At 48.3% G+C, this 20,884-nt stretch overlaps 1 protein-coding gene across 9 annotated transcripts in view; it reads left to right on the forward strand.

The window, feature by feature from the left end:
* aop (ETS variant transcription factor anterior open) overlaps positions 1–20,884 on the forward strand; it is a 219,031-nt gene that overhangs the window by 190,609 nt on the left and 7,538 nt on the right. For all 9 annotated transcript variants that reach the window (XM_084586220.1, XM_084586218.1, XM_084586226.1 and 6 more), the window contains 2 exons: positions 7,561–7,795; positions 12,270–12,519. In XM_084586220.1, the coding sequence (XP_084442346.1) occupies positions 7,561–7,795; positions 12,270–12,519 (485 nt within the window). The remainder of the gene's footprint in view (positions 1–7,560; positions 7,796–12,269; positions 12,520–20,884) is intronic.

The raw sequence follows: 20,884 nt of genomic DNA on the forward strand, positions 1-20,884 counted from the left end.
CTTCGCCACATTCCGTGTTCCTAGGAGATTGTCATGCTTATTCCTCTATTTATGTTTTCTGGTGTCTGGGATTTTTTCCCTTTGGTGTTTTTTTTTTCAGCTGGTCACGATGGTTGTCTTGCCTTTTTCACTTGTCCCACTCTTCTAAGGTTCTCGGTGTGCTCGGTGTTGTGGTCGAGGCCATGGGTGCTTTGCCTTGATGACATTACATTTTTAAAACTTTTCTTGTTCTTTGCTGTGTGCTGTTCAGATCTTATCGATTATACATGTGGATAACTCGGATATTGCACATGGACATGCAAATAAATGTGCCCATGTTTTTGGTTTTGCTTTCAAGTTGTTGTGTTTGGGTTGTTATTGGTTTTGTTCTTGATTTGATGGCTGCAGAGTATATAAAAAGATGCCTGTAGACATTCATTTAATAGTTGGAAGTCTGCGCTTTGTGTGTGATGTTTCTCTGCTGTGTCCTTGTTTTAATCGCACAGTTTTTGACAATGATTGGATATGGCTGGTTTGGTTTTACTGGTACCCATGTCACCAAAATAACATGTAAATATAGGGAAACCAAAACTTGTGGCGATGGCTTTAAAATTGTCGCAACACGGTGTTGTTTGAGGCTAATTGAATCCCTGCCTTCAATTATAACTCGAGAGTAGTCTTAGATAGATGAAAGTCTTGGAAAAAACTTGCATTACATTTGAGCAAATATGGTACAGTAAAAGCTCGTTAATCCGGATCTCAAGGGACCGGAAAAAATGTCCGAGTTAACCGAATTCCGGATTATCGAATGGACTATGAAAATAACAAGAAAAATGTACGGTGCATAAACATACCTTTATTGCATGAAAAACTGCGTTATTTTTGTTTGCCTAGTCGCCGGAATTTGCGCGAGAACGATTTTCTTCAACCCCATCAGGTGGTGGTGCGCATGCTCACTGTCGCGACACTCTACACAAAATTCCTCTAGTACAGCGAGGGCCTCCGCGGCCTCCTGCACAGTGCGACTTCGCGACGGCGGGTCGCGATTGTCTTCATCGGAATGATTTTCGTCCCCGTCGAGCACTTCCGATAATATGTCATCGTCAGTTAGCAGGCCAGCAACGGCAGCATCATCGTCTATTGCTACGTAGTCAGCAAGCTGGACCGCGGCGGTTGCGTTTCGATGGAGGCGAAACGAAGAGGCGTCGTGTGCTGTGCGATGTCAGCGCACGTTAAAGATCCCCAGGTGGTCGAAATTACTCCGTAGCCCTCCACTACGGCTCCTCTTTCTCTCTTTCCACTTTCATTCCCACCTTCCTCCCTTCCCTTACGGCGCGGTTCGGGTGTCCACAGAGCAAGTGTGACAGTTACTGCGCCTTTCCCTTCCTAACCAATTTAACTTTAGGAGAAATTCAAAGCGCCTGTCATCCACCTCTTCGTTGTCCATATTTTCAGTGGGCTCCAGGGTATCCTCTGCAGTCACCTCTGGAGGAACGTCATCACAGTCATCAGGGCGGACAAACCCGCTGTGCCTCAAAGAGTTGGCTATGACCTCGGCCGGCGTGTTGTTCCAAACTTGCACTAAAATACAGTTGAATCCCGCTATAACGAAACTCACGGTGCACGAAAAAAAATTCGTTCTCGCGGAACTTCGTTATCGCAAAAATTTGACGTGAAACGCAGAAAGAATTGCCCAAGCAGCAGCAAAGGCGTTTAATGCCAAAAATCTGTAAGCTTGGTTTGCTTACGCTTCACGGCGAGCAACGCCGTCACGCGATTTTCGCACTCGGTCAGCAAACCCATTGCAACATCGTCGTCTCGGACAGCAACGAAATTCCTGATGACATCAAAAGCGTCCATCACCTGTACGGCGGTTGCCGCAGCCGGCGCTTCCTGTACGTCGTCGTCTTCTTCATCGGAAGAGTCCTTATCATTCCGGGCAGCTTTTATGATCTGCTCATCACTCACATCTTCGTGAACAACAACACAAGCGTCAGCGCCGATGTATTCGTCGAGCTCGAGATTAGGCGGCACGGTTCCTATTTCTCCCAGCGTTTTCCAGGCGGCCGCGATCCCCGGAGCCGGTGACGCCTCTTCGTCGTCGTCTGTAACGCCTGGTGTTAGGCCAGCAGAGTGTACGGGTCGACCTTCGGCAAATCCGGCGTGCCTGAAACAGTTCACAATTACTGAGCGCCCCAGTGTGCTCCAGGCAGCAGACATAATCTGCAGTGCCACGTACAAGTCCACCTTCGTGTCTCGGCCGGTTTCAGTGTTAAAAAGCAGCCGCTGAATTAACCTCCCGCGGTAAGCGCGCTTCAGGCTAAGAATCACGCCCTGATCGAGAGGCTGTAAGACAGACGTGCAATTGGGAGGGAAAAACCTCAGCTCCGTGTTAGTGAGCTTGACTTCGTCGGAGTGATGCGCTGAACAATTGTCCAAAAGCAAGCAAACTTTACGGCCCTGCCGCTTCATGTCGCGGTCGAATGCCATCATCCACTCGGTGAAAATAGCGCGGGTCATCCATGACTTGTTGTTCGCCTTGTACTGCACAGGTAGGCTACGAGTTCCCTTAAAACAGCGCGGCTTGGCACTTTTGCCTATGACTAACGGCGGACGCTTGTCCGAGCCATCCATGTTTGTGCAAAGCAGCACTGTGATGCGTTTTTTGCTGTGTTTGCCGCGTGACAGCGCTGCCCCTTGAAGTCGAGTGTCCTAGCCGGCAACATCTCGTAGAATAGCCCGGTCTCGTCGGCGTTGTAAATGTCTGCAGGCGCGAAGTTGCTTAAAATTCCGGCCATGTTACTCGCCTTCCAAGCAGCTGCTCCGTCCACGTCTGCTGACATTGACTCGCCGCACAACACTTTTCCAACGATGTTATGGCGGGCCTTGAAACGGTTTAGCCAGCCAATGCTGGCTTTAAAATCATCAATGCCAAGTAGGCATGCATAGTTCAAGGCTTTCTGCTGGACGATGCTTCCGGACAGGGGGACGTTGCTGGCTCGTGCTTCCACAAACCACGCATGCACTGCTTTGTCCAACTCTTCATGGAGGGGCCGCGTCACCTTTTTGTGCTTCGAGGATGTGCCTGAAGCAAGTGCCATTCTCACGCTGTCCTTATTGCCTAGAATCGTTGACAGCGAACTTGCAGGAATTCCGAAGTCTTCAGCAATTGCCGCTTTCTTCCTTCCGCTTTCTGCTTGGGCGATTATTTGAGCTTTTTGCTCAAGGGAAAGAGTTTTGCGTTTTTTCACTTGCGTTGCCATCGTGTCCTGCGGATGAAAACTCGTCGTTGTCGAAGAGAAAGGCAGCGAGTGAACAACGCGACCACGACACAAAGCCAAAATGGCGGAACTGCAATCACGTGATTTCATGCTTAATGTGGCTTTCTCGCCAATAAAACTAGTTTCGGTTTCGATTTTGAACGCGAAAATTTCGTTGAAGCGGAAACGCTCTGCAAAAATGGTTCGTTGTGGAGAGAAATTTAGGCCATTAATTCTTATAGGATACTCGCGGGGAATAAAACATTATTCGTTGTCGCGGAAATTTCGTTGTGGCGGTATTCGTTGTGGCGGGATTCAACTTGCACTGAGGAGGTTTAGGTCATATTCTCGCCCTGCCTCCTTGCACAACAGCATCCGTTCTAGCACATGCTTCCTGCATCTGCATTTTACGTGCTGAATTATGCCCTGATCCAGCAGTTGCAGTGCAGCCGTCATGTTCGGAGGAAGGAATACGAGCTCGATGCACTCCAGCCCTGTCACTCGGGTGTGCACGCTGCAGTTGTCCACTACCAGTAAAACCTTGCGCTTGTTAGCGGAGAAGCGGCGGTCGAGCTGCCGCAGCCAAGCTTGAAAAATATCCGAGATCATCCAGGCTTTTCTATTGGCTCGTTACTCCACAGGCAAACGGGGAATGTTCTTAAAACACCTTGGGTTTCTTGCCTTCCCGATGACAAGTAGTGGCAGGTGCTCCGTGCCAGACATATTTGAAGCGAGAAGCACAGTGACCCTTTCCTTGCTCCTCTTCCCTCCAACGCACGGGTCACCCGTAAAGGTGATTGTTTTGTCCGGCAAGGCTTTGAAAAACAGTGCCGTTTCGTCGGCATTGAAGACGTCGGCAGGTTCATAACGAGCCAGGTACTGGAGAAGCTCGGTTGTCTTCCAGTCAGCAATGCGGCGTTCATCCACCGCTGCCTTCTCCCCACACACGTTTTTAAAGACTAATCCGTGCCTTTCTTTGAAGCGGGCGAACCATCCTTCAGACGCACTGAAAGATTCTATGTTCATTTTCTGTGCGTACCTGTCAGCTTGCTGACAGATCAGCGGGCCACTCAAAGGAAGCTGTCCTTCACGCATATCTGTTATCCACCGTAGCAGTACTTCTTCCAGTTTCGGGTGCGCAGCCGTCCTTAGCCTTTTTCTCTTCCCGGTGAATTTGCCGCTGTCAAATGCTTCGAAAATTTTTTCTTTGTTTTTCACTTAGTCACTTAGCGTGCTTCTCTTGACGCCATACTTTTTCATTACCTCTTGCCGAGAAATGCCTTCGTTCAGCTCCTTCAATATCTTTGCTTTCTTTATAAATCATTTGCTGGCTGCTGTGGTCGTTTCGCTGGGGTGGCAGTCGCCATCACTATGAAGAACGACGGCGATGGCACAACGCACAAGCACAGTCGACGAACACAACGTATACCCACAACACAAAGAATGAAGCAGGGTAGGGGCACAGTAGCGTAGGCGTAGCACTGTCACACGTGGCGTTGAACAGCTGAACAAACCGTCCCGTCGTCCTTGCAGCTTTCAGTAGATGCTGGATGGTCTAGCGGCCCAAAGCCCCAAACCCATGCATCGGGTGGTGGCTGACGCCACCTAGCCACTGCTCGCTCATTCACTATCATCATCATCATCATTCTCGAGCTCCTCATGCAGCTTTCGTTCGGTTTCTGTTTCTCCAACTCTCCTGCAGTCTCCTGCTACGCCGTCGGTTACGGCAAGGAGCGTGTGCCTCCGAACCGCCGAGTATCGCGCGGCTTACTGGAAGTTGCGATAGCCCTCGGGATTTGTCCGAGTTAACCGGTGCGCGGTTAAATTCCTCTGAGCTAATGAGCATTTCACACCATTGAACTATACACAGTTTTGCCGGGACCGCGCCGCGAGTCCGAGTTAACCGAATTTCCGAGTTAACGAGATCCGGATAAACGAGGTTTTACTGTAGTAGCAACTGTTCTTTCTTTCAGGCGAAGCTCTGGCAATGGCAGCACTCTGTCAACATACTGGGAGCCTGCCTTTTCAAAACATATTGAGAAATTAATAGCAGGATTGGTCAGCGAAAGAAATGTGAAAGAGAAAAAAATGAAATTAAAGTATCTTAAGTATCTTTCAGGGCATAAGGAATCTGTATTTCACTTTGTCCTCATAGAAAAACTTCGATATACTCTCAGTGACCTACAAGACCCGCAAATGACGAACACAGCTGTAGCCTGACTTTGTATGCTGATTTAAAGTATGAATCCGTGCCAACACTACATTACCATCATTGTGGGAAAAAGATATGAAATACATATGTAACAACATTTTGATGCTTGTGTTAATCTGTAGTCTTTCTCTTGAAAGCATCAGCAACAGCCTGTCACTGGCTGTATTGCACCTATAGTTAATCGGAGTTAAACACATTTCTCAAGCTTTCACTCTATTGTCCCATTCAGAGGTTTTTTGCTTTTATCTCTTCGTTCAGGGGTGTGTTTTCTTCTCGCGAGGGAACAGTCTGCGGTTGCTGAACCTTCGTTGTGGATTGAGGCTGTACAGTAAAAGCTCGTTAATTCGGACTTCTAGGGACCGTAAGATACGTCCGAATTAACCGAATGTTCGAATTATCGAGAGAACAAAAAAAAAAACATGCACGATTTTATCTCAACATACCTTTATTACTTAAAGTAATCACGGATGCTTGTCTATTTTCCCGCAGAAACCCGCGCGGATACTATTTTCCTCAGTCCTTCCAGGTGCTCAGCAGCGCGCATGCCATCTGCAGTGCCCCAACAAAATTTTTCTAACACAACGAGGGCCTCTGCTGCTTCCTTCACTGTGCAAGGGGGCCGAGGCTGCTCCTCTCGTAGCCCCTCTTCCTCCTCCGAATCTTCGCCGTGCAGTACGTCTCAGACAATTTCTTCCTCAGTTAGAGAGCCGGCTGTAGCAACGCCGTCATCAATGCTGATGTAATCGGCGAGTGTCACCTCATCCGGCAGCACACCTCCGAAATCCATCGATATGCATCATCAGTGCAAACCTCTCGGCCTGCGCCATGATGAGGGGTCCACTCAATGGGAGGTTTGCATCACACGAGTTGACCACCCATCGAACAAGGCTTCTTCCAACTCTGGATGAGCTGCTGTTCGCAGACGCTTTCTTGACGCTTGGAACTTCTCGTTTTCGAATGCCTGAAGAATCTGTTCTTCATTTTTTACATATGTGCTTAAAGTACACCTTTTAACGTCATATTTTTTCATTGCTTCTTGTCGGGAGAGCCCGTTCTTAAGGGCCCGCAAAATTTCCACTTTGGTAGCCAAGTCCTTGGCCTCATAGCTCTTCGCCCGTTTCGCCGGTGTTGCCATCGGGGGCGAGTGCGGTGATACCAGCGCACAACAGAGAAGCAATGAGCCGCACTAAAGCGAGCAGTCTTCAATACAACAGCGTAGCGCACCGACAGCAGCAAAACGACAAAATGGCACCGCCAGTAAAGTCGACTCGTGAAAAAACAAGAAAAAGCACCCATCCAGCCACAAGTCGAGCCAAGTTTATTAATTGATGTCCATGGCGATGCTGCTTTTGGGTATCGCTATTGCGCCGCGTTCGTCTTATTTTCGTTTTCGAGCCTCGGTAGCTGCCCGAAGTTGTCCGAATTATCCGGTGCGCGGTTAAATCCGTCCGAATTAACGAGAGTTTCGTCCCATAGACTCCTATACATAATTCTGGGGACCAGGCGCGAAGGTCGAATTATCCGATTTTCCAAATTAATGGGAGTCGAATTAACAAGCTTTTACTGTATGTGAATAACAGTGACAAACGTCAAAAACCCTGCTTTCGAAGCACTCAGCTTCTGGTGGTCCAATTTGCTTCCAGTGTGTTGCTTCTTTTGTGGAGTCCGGGGTGAATAAGAAGATTCTTATGTATATCATAATAATTCTGCTAAACCATAGCTTGCTTTGTCTATACTGCAACTTGCTTAACTTGTAACAAGAGAAGCGGTTCTCCAGGCACAAACTGTAGGTACAGTTGAAGCATACTTGAACGTAGAAAAACATCAGCGATTAACTTAGGAGAAAGCCATGAATGTTCTGCTGCATGCTTGCGTTACACCAGAGCCACAGACGTGTACAGATTTCAAATGCTCTGACCTTGGATGCGCTGCATGACGAGGAGCTCGTGTCCATGTTGGCATATTTCCCACACGGTCAATGACTCCTAAACAGAAATGCAATCATCACGGGGCAGCAACTTTCAAAGCGAACAGTTGCTAAAGTGCAGTGTAGACCAACTCTCAATGTTGCTATGGGTGTGACTGGCATCGAATGTTTTCCCTTGGCAGGGTGTTATGGACCTGGTGCGGCGGAGTCCAACCCCACCGACACCAGTTGTGTTTCCCCCTCGTGGTGGTGTGTCAGCCTTTCCCGGCATGCTACCCGATGTGGCACTGCATTCAATGATGCCACCCATGGCTGCAAAGACGCCTGCACTGCCAGCTCCCATGGCGCTCACTGTGCCTCCCGTGACGCCACCCGGAACGGGCCGGGTTGTCGCTGATGCACCTGGTGACAAGATGAGTGAGTGTGGTTTTTTCGTTTGTGAAACAAAACAATAACAAAGTAATTGCTCCACTGAAAAAAACACCTTTAATCAAAGAGCTCTGTGTGGAGATTGGTACATCCCTACTAAGGTGCCTCACCTGCGAGAAAGTACAGGTCGCCGTGGCTGTAGTGACACTGTTTACTTTCTAGCAGTGGATGCTAGAATGAGGCACGTACCTGCAGTGTATGTAGCTTGTGTAATGCTACAGGAGCACTGCACTGTGTTTGCCATTACGAGGCAGCATGCAAGAAATTTGTATTCCTTTTGCATAAACTTTGAATTTAAAAGCTCCATCATTCTTTATAGCAATTGCCTATGCAGCTAGGTTCACCCCTTTAACCAGATCACAGTAATGGGAGACACGGCATCTTCATTGCTTATGCATGAAATGTAGCCAAATTTCGTACATATAGCGCAAGAGATCTTTGGGACAATACGCAGTGAAAATATTGTGTTGGCGAGGTAGGAAGAGGTACAGTGTGAGGAGAAAAGCAACAGGGGAGGATGAAGAGGTGAGTAGGGAGAAACCTGCGAGTACGCTTTTGCAGGCTAGCTGGTGCCTAAGCATTCCGTTTTTTTTTTCGCAAAAGACACGACACAAAAGGAACGAGGTAGACAGGACGAGCGCGAAACCTTTTGTGGCTATGTTATGTATGCAAGCCATCTCAACAGCTGAGCTCAAATTTCTTATTACCAGGCCTCAAAATCGTCATCCAATTCCTTCTACACAGCCGCACGGAAGGCCTGTGAATGCCATTGCATGGGGTTGCTATGGTTTGCAGTGCATTAACATTTTCTTTGACTTTGGGACCTCCTTCTGTATTGGGTTTTGTAACCTATTTCTTGCTAATGGATGAAACTTCAAATCACAGCAGAGGTGAAATGAAAGTTTCCATCGCAAATGGATTATCGTCTTTTTTTTTTTTGCTTTGAATGCTATGGGAAACCAATTAATGCTCTCAAATTGTGAATCTTATGCAATAATGAGGCTAAATAGATGATCTTTCAAATGGAGACTGTTTGTCATAAAGCTTTCGATTGTATGGGGCAAAGCTTTTCATTGTGTTTTAAGACGAAAGCCATGGAGCAAAAATCTGTGTGTGGGAGCTGTGCATCACGTCATCGCGCTGATGAGTCACTCGCAAATGGAGGACATGTGAGGAGGGCAATGAAAAATTAAAATGATTGATGGCAATAGGTAATGAATAAAAGTTATAGACACCTGTAGGGTTAAGGACTAATGAAAATTAATAATAATGATGATTAATAGTGACTAAAATGACTTGTAGTGACCAATATGTCAAACTACGACTTGTCATGACCACAACTACAGTCGACGACCGATTTTTCGGACTCTCAATGGACCACGAAAATGTCCGAAAAAACAAATGTGCACCAAAAAAGCTCAATTTATTGCCTATTATTCACTTTGAGGCCAGAAAAAGTCATGAATGCTTTTCTGCACCACGCTCCGCTTCCGTGCTAACAGATCCACCTGAATTTCGCTTGCATCAGCTCAGCTTGCGTCGGCTGTGCTGCTGCAGGTGAGTCATCATCGTCCTCGCTCTCAGACTCCACAAGCACTCGGCGAATAATTCTTGTATCTATGAGCCCAGAGCACAGTTCCAGCTGGTGGTCCACGTCTGTGAACTTTGAAAACGAGACGGCCGATGGAATTTCGACACCAGCAGTGCGAAGGTCGTGAATGAATTGCTCACTGCCTGACAACTGCTCGACAACGCTCTCCTTGTCCAAGGCAGCCGACTCGTCATTCAGCACAAATCCCGCGTCGCGGAAGCGATTGCGCAGCGTTGTGGGTGCTACAGACTTCTACGCATCGGCGAGGGTACTAAGTGCTCCAAGCAAATCGACAGAGTAGGTTTTCCCACTGTCGAGGCACACCACAACCACCAAACACTGAATTACAACGCCGACTCCGTTGAGTGCCTTCTCGCTGTCGCTTTGCATGAAAAAAAAAAAAAAAAAATCTTATAAAATCCGGAAACAACTGAAGCCGATTCAATAAAATGCGAGCCACAGTAGTGGCAGAACGTAGTTCTCGCATCAGCATGACCACGGCTAGGCCTACACGGCAAACACACAGAGGAACAGGCAGTAGAAACGATCACGCTAAAAAAAGGAAAAAAAAAAAAAAAGCACTCCGGCAGCCTTGCGGCAGCGACGTTGGCCCGGAAACGGAAGCTGCTAGGCAAATATTATAGCCTCGATCCAGCGTGTTTAGCTAAGGAGCGGCACGCAAGGCCGGCACCGGTTTCGAGGCTATCGAAGGAAAAAGTAAACAAACAAGATGACGGCGACACCGCTCAAAATGTGTGGCAGTTGGCCCGGCTGACGCTTGGAATGTCTGAAAAATCGAATAGCCCTCCTTAGAGTGTCCGAAATTTTGAGCAGCGTAATACATTGACTTTATAAGGTATGTCCTGGGGCCGGGAAAAAGGCCGAATAATTAAGCATGTCCGAAAAATTGGGTGTCCGAAAAATCGGTCGTCGACTTGGAAAATAGTAAAAATGCTCAGCGATGAGTAGTAATGACTACGATGACCAGAACTGACGTCATCATAACGTCACATCCAGTCATAACCGATGACTTCACCAGGCGATTTACATATAAATGAAAATGACTCTGCTGGGTGCCTGATCCAGGCATCCATGCCGCACATTTAATTTGACGCTTCCTTTTATGCCACACTACATAGCATATAGAAGCGGAAGTAGGAATCAGCAGTGGTTGAAATCGGTTTACAGGTGCAGTATCTGTCACACTTCTCCGCGGACACCTGAACCGCATCGCAAGGGAAGGGAGGAAAGAAGAGGTGTCCTAGTGGAGGGCTACTGACCAATAAAGGCTTTTGACTTATCGCGATTTAGGGGTCCAAAATGCCCCCTAGAATTTGTTTTGTGTATGCAAGCTGCTTGGGTTAGGCCCATTTCGCAGACTTGATACAAATACAGTAGTACCTCGTTGATGCGTTGTCGTTTCATATGCCTTCTCGTTTTACTCACTCAAAATCGTTAGCAGTAAAACATCTCCTATAAACTTACAGTCGACAACCGTTTTTTCGGACTCTCAACGGACCGCGAAAATGTCCGAAAAAACATATGTGCTCCAAAAAAGCTGAATTTATTGCCTATTATTGACTTTGAGGCCGGAAAAAGTCATGAATTCTTTTCTGCACCACGCTCTGCTTCCATGCTAAGATGTCCGCCTGAATTTCGGCGAGAGTCGTAGTGTTGTCGTAAGCCGACGAAAGGGATGCGACCGCTTGCATCAGCTCAGCATGCGTCAGCTGCGCTGCTGCAGTTGAGTCATCGTCGTCGTCGCTCTTACACTGCGCAAGCACTTGGCAAATAATTTCTGCATCTGTGAGCCCAGCGCAGGCAGTCGAAGCAGTCAAGCTAAAAGAAAAAAAAAAGCACTCCGGCAGCGAGCAGCGACGTTGTTCAGGAAGCGGAAGCTGCTAGGCAAATAATATAGCCTCGATCCAGCGTCAGTTTAGTTGAGGAGCAGCACGCAAGGCCAGCACCAGTTTTGAGACTATCGAAGGAAAAAGTAAAAAAGCAAGATGACGGCGACACCGCTCAAAATGTGGGGCAGTTGGCCCAGCTGACGCTTAAAATGTCCGAAAAATCGAGTGTCCGAAATTTTGAGCCACGTAATCTTTATGAGGTATGTCCTGGGGCCGGGAAAAAGTCGGAATAAACAAGCATGTTCAAAAAATTGGGTGTCCGAAAAACCAGTCGTCAACTGTACACTATTTTTCTCCTGGTTAATACATGCCTGGATGACATGATTTTCTGGTTACTGCGTTCAAAATTTTGATAAATTGTTGTTGTATGATATGTTTTGTGATCAACGGGGCATGGGCTGGCGACATAAAAGAACTGATCAGTGGCGCTCACCTGCCACAGCTGCTTTTCTGCAGTGTCTAGGTGCAAAGCATCGAAGGAAGTCGAGGTGCCTTAGGGCATTTGAATACTACAACTGTTTGCTTGCACACGAGCGGGCGGGGTCTGGATGATGCAGCATGAGTAAAAACGAGGTATGCCATCGCGATGGCTGCATCCGTGAACATCCAAAAAAGGGATCGCATTTGTTACTAAATTATGCTTAGGGCCATTCTGCGAGAGCTAAACAAGGAGCAGTAGATACTTCATGTCTATAAATGGACCTTCAGTTTTATGCAACGAAAGTCTGAATTCTGAATGCGCTTGTAAGTCATTCTGCAGTTAAATTTTTCAAAATCAGGCAGTTCGAATCATACGTTTTCCCAGATAATACTTTTTTTTTTCAGGATATTTAAAAAAACTCATCAACGAGGTATGCGTCTGCTGCTGTCATTTGCTGTCATGTTTGAGAGTATGCACTGTGGTAGGCAAAGGGAGCCAAAGGCTTGGTGGTGGGCTTAGTAGCTTCGCATTGTTGTGCAGGTGTGCGGCTCCTGTGGGACTTTCTGCAGCAGCTGCTGAATGACCCTGAGCAGAAGTACCGCTACTGCATCACGTGGAAGGACCAGGCAAAGGGGGTCTTCAAGATCACCGACCCACACCGGCTGGCCAAGCTGTGGGGCATGCAGAAAAACCACCTCAACATGAACTTTGACAAGATGTCCAGGGCCATGCGCTACTACTACCGGGTCAAGATTCTCCAGAAGGAGCCCGGCGAGCGGCTCTGCTACAGGTACACCACTTGAGTAATGGTGCCATGCATGAGGCATTTAGGAACTGCTGAGAGGGCTTATTTTTGAAGAGCTTCCCTTCTTGCTCGGGTGTGTTGTACTTGCGGAGCAGTTATACTTTCCTGCTTGGCTGCCCTGTGAGTCTGTATACAGTCGCCGACCGTTTTTTCGGACTTGAAGGGACCTGAAAAATGGTCCGAATAATCGAACAGTCCGAAAAATTCGTGAAGCACAAAAAATCACTTTATTCAGAGGAAATCGGCTTAAAAAAGTCGCCGATTTTACCTTGCGGCAAATTTCTTTTGCTGGCGACGATTTGCGCTTGTACTTGCGCCAAAGTTGTCGTTTCGCTGTACACGCTAGACAGCAAGTTCACAGCGTTCGTAATTTGTGCAAGCGATGGCTGTGGTAGGCCGCCCGAGTCGTCGTCGGAGTCCGACTCGTCTTCAGGTTGAAGAACCTGGCGTACAAGTTCGTCGTCCGTGAGGTCCGCACACATATCGAGGCCGTCGTCCACCTCAACAAGAAACTCGTGTGACAACACGGCGGACGTATGAGACAAAGCATGAAGAGATAGCTGCCCGTGTCAGCGTTGGCGACAAAAGCAGGTTGACGGCGATGACAATCCGACTGCCACCTCGAAGTGGCAGAGATTGCAGGGGCCTCTCCTGGCAAAAATGGGGCACCGAAACCATGTCAAGCCAATCCAACTGCAGAGCCAATCCACCTCAATCCAAGATGGCGCTTGTTGCGCCGGCGAAAAGCCGATAAGATGGCAGATTTTGGCCTGCAGGGGACTGAAATTAGTCCGAAAAATCGAACTTTCGGACTTTTAAAGTCTGAAATATCCGTCGCGAATATGTATGCGCTTCTATGGGGTGACTGACGGTGCCTCACTGAAGTCCGAAATATCCTACAAGTCCGAATTATTGGAGTCCGAATTACCCGTCGGCTACTGTAGTTCATAGTCACGGTGAAAATTATATTTAAAAGGGACATATTTTCTTAGTGTTGACTCAGTGGGAAACCAGCAAAATTTGCGTGTCATGCATAAAGATTTGTATTAACTGAGCGGTTCCTAATGGAAGCCTTCTTGATTATTATTTGATTTTTTTTTTCATGTTTTTCATATTCTTCCATAAAACATACGATTGTGGTTTTTTATATACTTAATTTATTTGATATATTTAATTAAATATATTTAATTGCACAGGTTGTTGCTACACGGAGGGCAGCCCATGCCCTGGCAAAAGTTTGAGGTCCTTATTTTTATTGTCGTCCTGCTTGCTATCTGAGAAAAAGCGTCTCATGGAGGGCCATTACATTGAAATTCTGTCAAATTTCGTTGCAGCAATAGGCATTGTGTTTAGGAGCTATAACCGCTCAGTGTGTGCAACGTGTGCATTCTCTTATTTCCTGAACTGCTGGCATACATTGGTAAAATACGAAAAGATACTGAGAGATACTGGCATAATCGAATACAGTCAAACCCACTTATAACACTTTTAACAATATATCGGATATAACAGTGGGCAGCCAATGCATTGTCAAATTTGTCATGTGTTCTATGGTAAAATAAGACAACACACTTACAAATGGAGATAACCTCTGTGAGATGATCCGTCAAGTCGTTTGTGAAGAACTGTGCCGACTCTTGCTGTCATAAGTGCAGCCGCAGGTTGTGTCGCTCACGGACGTCATCTGTGAGGGAGTCCAGCAAGCATTCAGCGTTCCTCAGGCAACGGCTCCGACAGCTCAAATGCAAGATGCAACAGACATGAATTATGCTGCTGGCTTACGTCATCCTATGCCCAGAAGTGACCTTCCGAGCCCTTGCCACTACCATCCTGCTCCCGAAAGTCGTCCCTTGGCTCCCGCCAAGCCTACCAACGACCTCCAAACCTCAGGAAACGCCATGCCTGGAGGACATCTAACACCCAACCACTCTGTTTTCATTGTGGGGAGGCTTGACACATCCTCCGTCACAGCCCATACAGGCGAATCGGTCTGTGCGGCTGCGCCATCGACGCCCCACGACCTCGTCCTGGCGAACGACCGGGAGAATTCGAAAACTTTCTGTGCAGCGGTGAGTTTGTGCTGCCAAGCTGTCAGTACCGGTCCTCTACCCAAGTAGGGAAAACTAAAGGGAGCAACCTTTGGAGGTGAGGTTGCTATAAGTCCTCCACTTGCAACAAATGGGACTGCCGCAACATTTACATTGCTGCTGCAAACGACAGCAACGATGACGGGACCAAACCTCAGGCTAATAAAGCCAACCAGCGAAGTGACGGTGGTGTGCCTTCAGTAAAGGACGGAGTCAAGATCCCACACCAAGGCCGATGCACAATGCAAGGACACGAATAAGTGACGTTGCAGTGACTATCGATGGACGCACAATTACTGCCATAGTGGACACTGGAGCTGACTACTCAGTCATCGGTGGACAATTTGCCAAGAGCTCAAGAAAGTAACGACCGCTTGGGACGGCCCGATGATACGAACCGCTAGGGTAACGTCATCACAACGATGTACTTCAAAAGTGACAGTAAATCGACATACTCGCCTTACCAGCTTTGTGGTCCTGCAGCAGTGCTTGCGCGGCGTAATTTTGGATATAGACTTTCTCAGTGAACACGGGGCCATCATCGACCTTCGATCAAAGCTCATTACGCTTTCGACGGAAAAAATTATACCTGCTGCTGCACCTTTGACGCATCACATTGCCTTAACCGTCCTCGACGAAGCATTGAGTGTACCGCTCTGACCAAGCATTGTCGTCCCCGTGGTTAACGGCAACATTGAAACCATTTAAGGTGTCGAAGGAAACACCGAGTTGCTCTTGGAGTGTGGTCTGGGAATCACAAGAGGCGTCGCCCATTTTCGTCATGGACAAGCGCAAGTGCTGGCCACTTCACTGAAGAATACCGGCACTTGAACAAGAGCACGACGATCACTTTTCTCGATGAATTAGCGGACATCCAGGATGTATTCGCCCTCCCCAGCCAACCTGAAGACGATGCACCCAATCCAGCCAAGCAGTCCGCGTTCGACATCAATGCAGCACTACCCCAAGACTGAGAAGACCAGATTCACACTCTTCTCGAAAGCTACAGCGAGTGCTTTTCTGTAACGTACAGTGCAGTATGCTCTGTTGGCAATACACCACATCATCACGGAAGAACATGCTCGACCACTACGTCATATCCTCTACTGTGTATTGCCGCGGGGACGCCAGGCCGTACGCGATGAAGTTGAGGAAATGCTGTGTGACTGACGATGGGATCCAGCCATCGAAGAGCCCCTGGGCGGCACCAGTCGTTTTGGTGAAGACAAAAGGTGGCATGTTTCGTTTCTGCCTTGATTACTGTCGCTTCAATAGCATAACGAAAAAGGATGTCTACCCGCTCCCTCGCATCGATGACACTCTAGACCACCTTTGCAACTCTAAATATTTCTCATCCATGGACTTGAAGAGCTGGCACTGGCAAATTGAGGTCAACGAAAGAGGCCGTGAGAAGACAGCGTTCACACCAGCCACTTTCTAACGTGTAATGGCTGTTCTGGCTGGCTTGAAGTGGCAGATTTATCTGGTCCACTTAGATGACGTCGTCTTCTCTTCGAACTTTGAAGAACACCTAAAAAGGCTGAGGACAGTACTCGACGCGATCAATACGTCAGGGCTGACGTTGAAAGCAGAGAAGTTTCACGTAGGCGAGATGTTGTTTGTAGGCCATATCCTAAGCAAGGAGGGAATTCGTCGAGACCCATAGAAGACTGCTTTGATTGCACAGTTTCCACAGCCCAGTGATAAGGAAGCAGTGTGGCGATTCCTTGGGCTGTGAAACCTTTGACGCAACTTCCAAAAGCAGATGTCTCGTTTGAGTGGAATGCACCTAAAATGGACGCCTTCGAGGAACTTAAGTGCTCCTTAAGTGTCCTCGGGCACTTTGTTGAAAATGCCTTGACTGAAATTCATACCGACGCAAGCAGCATGGGCCTAGGTGCAGTCCTTATTCAGAACAGTGCCGGGATGTGGAAAAAGTTATCGCTTATGTTAGCAGGTCTCTCTCAAAAGCTGAAGCAAATTACTCGACCGCCGCGAAGGAGTGCTTCACGATAATTTAGGCCACTTCCAACTTCTGTCTGTACCTGTACGGTCAACCCTTTAAGGTAGTAAGCGATCACCATGCGCTCTGCTGGCTTGCCAAATTGAAAAATGGCTGCCTTGCCCTATGGAGCTTACGACTTAAGAATTTGACATGACTGTAGTGTATAAGTCGAGCCGCAAGCATTCCGTCGCAGAATGCTTATCCCACGCTCCCGTCAAGGCTCCCCTGAAGGACGATGACGACGACGCTTTGGGACCGGTAAGTGCCAGCAGCTTTGGGCAGCAGCAACGCTCGAACCTTGATTTGAAAGGCCTAACCGATTACCTGGAAGGCACGACCCTTTTCCCTCCTGCTGTGTTCAAGTGCTCGTTCGCATAAAGCAGCGGCGTCCTCGTGAAGAAGAACTTCACACTCAACAGGAGTGCACAGCTTCTTGCTGTGCCTAAAAGCCTCCGGCAGGAAATTCTGCAGGCGTTGCATGATGAGCCGACAGCAGAGCATCTTTGGTTTGCGCGCACATTGCAGCGAGTCCAGGAGAAGTACTACTGGCCGTGACTGTCTGCCAACGTTGCTCATTACATGGAAACATGCCTTGAGTGTCAGCGATGCAAGACGGCTCCGATCAGAGCTGCCAGGCTACTAAACCCCATACCTCCCCCGAATAGGCCATTTCAGTAAATTGGGATGGATCTCCTCGGTCCCTTTCCAACTTCATCTGTGGGTAGGAAGCGGGTCATCGTGGCCACCGACTTCTTTACCTGCTAAGCCAAATCGAAAGCCCTACAAGAGGACTGTGATCCGTAGCTTGCTATTCTTGCTGCCGTGGCAACAATCACCTTTCAAAGCCAGTGTGCGATTAGGCAGCATCTGATAAAACAATACCGTCTCATCGGCATTATATATGTCTGCCGGATTGTAGCGCTCGAGGATATCTGCGTTCGTAATCCAGGCAGCCGATTCTGTTGCATCAGCCGATGACGACTGACTGCTCAAGCTTTTGCCAACGATTGAGTGTCGAGCCTTAAACTTATGCAGCCAGCCGCTGCTGGCCCGGAAGGCATCGCGACCAAGCAGGCATGCGAAATCCTTTGCTTTTTGTTGTAGGACCGCACCACCGATGGGAATGTTTTCTGTCCGGGTTGACATGAACCACTTGAAAACGGCTTTATCCACGTCTTCATAGGTTGCTGCTTTCAACCTTTTCCGCTGGCTGCTTGCCCCCTTTTTCAAGGGGTCGGTGATGGATTCCTTGGAACTCAAAATCATGGGGAGTGAACTTTGCGGTATCTCGAATTTTGCGGCAGCATCTTTCTTCTTTTCGCCCTCCGCGACAACAACCAGTATGCTGGCCTTCACTTCTAGAGAGAGCACTTTTCATTTGCCACTCATGCTGCTGGAACGGAGCCGCCAGACAAGCGTTACGACGACGACGAGAGACAGGTCACCAGTCACGTGACCATGTGACAACACACAAATGCACACACGCTGCATGCCGACATGCGCTGCGCAAAAAATAGGCATAAATAGGCACTGCGCTGCGGCGCCTAAACTGGGCCGATGCTCGTACCGCCTAGTGGAGTTGCTCAACACCATGTTTGTGTCTCCCGCGTAGTACATCAGATGGCGCAGCGTATGCCACGTTTTATTATCATCATCATCATCACATTTTAAAGCGCACTCGGCTCTGCTGCGCCGCCGCGCCAAGGTCGACCCACCTTGGCAGCACTGCGCTTATTTTCAGCCTGCGTGCGCTTTGATGGGTGTACCACTCAGGATCGTGGTACACCTTTGTTCAGGCATTGAGTCCAACTAAATTTCGTTACATTGAAAGTTCGGCAAAATTTACTTCGTTATAGGGGGGCTAAAAATACATTGTGTTCTATGCGCCCAAAGTTACCGAAACTGAACTACAGTCGAACCCGGTTATATCGAACCCGGATATATCGAATTTTGGTTATATCGAACTCACGGAATATCCCCTTGAAAATCCCATGTAAAAGTATAGGAAAGCCGCTTCATATATCGAACTTAATTTCACCGGCTGTTCGATATATCGAACTCCGCACCACGCACTGGAAAGTGTGCCTTCCCCAAAGACGATCGCATCACACTTGGCCGTTTGCCGCGTGACATTTTTAAGCCATGCGCGGAAGGAATGAGAAGGAACAGTTCGGCGACGGCTGGTCTGGGCAGCTCCGCGCTCATTCCCCAAAGGCGCACGCATCTGCAGTTATCGTTTCCCCCGCGCCAACATATGACGTTTGCAAGCCATGTGCATGGGTGTGCCCATTATTTTGCGGAGCTATCTCTCTTCTTCAGCATGCGCTACACATGCGCCAAACCAGCTAAGCCCGTTTTCAGACAGACGTCGGACGCTTTCTCTGCGCCTCTGCGCGCGGCGGCTGACGTGGCTATGGCACCTGCGGACATTAAGAAGCGACAGCTGTTTTTTTTTTCTTTTTCTTTTTTTTTTTAGAGTCATCCTTTCTTATTGTTGTGCTGTTCGGACGTTAAGCGGCGGCAGTATTTTTTTTTTTTTTTCGGGAGTCGTTTATCCTGCATGTATGAATCAACGAAAGCATGCGGTTAGCTGCTGCTATCATGACGCCCGCCCCAAGCGCGGTGTGGCTTGTGCAATCAAGCCATCACGGGCACTCTGCCAAGTTCGCTCCCCACCACCGCAGGAGCCATCAAAAGATAAACGCGCCCGGATGTTATCGCTGCGCAGCATCTTGGCACGCTGCCAAGAAATGAGCTGCGGATGAGACCACCGAAACGGAGTGATGCGCGCCATCGACATGCGAGCGAAAACGCTCGCGATTTCTGCCGCGGTGACACAAACGTTGTTAGCTGCAGCGGTGGCTCGAGCGGCGAGAGGGATGCAGTTCCAACAAGTTTGAAATTTTTCGCTCTGTCGCTGCTGCTCGTCGCTGAGATTGCTCAATCGCTTGCATGTGAGCCAGCTGGCCTTTACGCATTTTTTTTTTTTTCAAATTCTCGGGTGCAAAAGTGGAGGGTGGGTTCATTATGCGAGTGGGTTGATTACGCGACAAATACGGTATCGTTTTTTCGCATCGTGAGTATCGTCACAAGCAGATTTCTGTATATCGAATTTTGTTACATCGGGGATTTCGTTAAATTGAAGTTCGTTACATCGAGGTTGTACTGTAGTCATACAAGTCATCGACGTACAATAGCATATACCATCTCCAGACTAGTGGACTTACGGAGTGCCTTAACAAAACAATTGCGAACATGATTGCTATGCACGTTGACGCCAAACACAAGACCTGTAATGCCATCCTGCCCTGCGTGATCTTCGCGTGCAACACGGCCGTCCAGGAGACAACCAGGGTGACTCCGTTGAAGCTCGTGTATGGTAGGGAGCCAAAGACAACGCTCGATGGGAGGCTGTTGCACGTGACAGAAGACAACATTGACGTCGCCGACAACTTGCCAGCCCGACAACTTGCCAGGCTGCGCATCAAATGCCAGCAATGTACCGATGCCCGACGATACATCTTGCAACAACTTGACGCAGAGTTCAAACCAGGAGATCAAGTTTGGGTTTGGACGCCGATATGCTGTCGCAGGCTGAGTGAAAAGCTCTTGCAGTGGTACTTCGGCCCATACAAAGTCCTTCGGCACATCGGACAGCTTAATTATGAAGTCATCCCCGACGGTACGGCCACATTCCAGTGGTGCAGGGTGCGCCCAGAAGTCATCCATGTTGTGCGCCTAAAGCCTTATTATGCACACTAAAAGCCCTCGTTATTTTAATTTGTTTACTTTTCTGTTTATTTTCTAAGCATCTGGGCGACACTTTTCTAAGGGGGAAGTAACGCCGCAAACGATTCAAATCTTTCATGTCGCCTTATCATTGCGAATCTAGTGTGCGGTTCGATTGTCTATTCTTTGTTCATGGTCGTTGTCGGGAGACGACGCGTTATCATTTTCCTTGTTGCGCAAGATGATTCGAGATGTATCTTGAAGATTCCAGCCACTTGCGTGCGTTTCTGCAATGTTCCAGGTTATGCTAATCACCGTTTGCGGCTTTATCTCGATGTTTCCTTGTTGCCTTGAAATTGAGCGTTGGCAGGCACGACAGGCACGACAGGCATTCTGTGTTCGATTACCAGCGAGCACGTTTGCTGCTATCACCACCGCTGATCAGTTCTTTTGCAGGTGCAAGTCTTCCCAGTAAAGAGTTCATTCCAGTGTTCATTTGTGGCCCACGGCATTGTAACCACCATGTGGC

Source organism: Amblyomma maculatum, unplaced genomic scaffold (assembly GCF_055883805.1).
Source record: "Amblyomma maculatum isolate TAMU_Amacu unplaced genomic scaffold, ASM5588380v1 scaffold_15, whole genome shotgun sequence".
NCBI lineage: Eukaryota > Metazoa > Arthropoda > Arachnida > Ixodida > Ixodidae > Amblyomma > Amblyomma maculatum.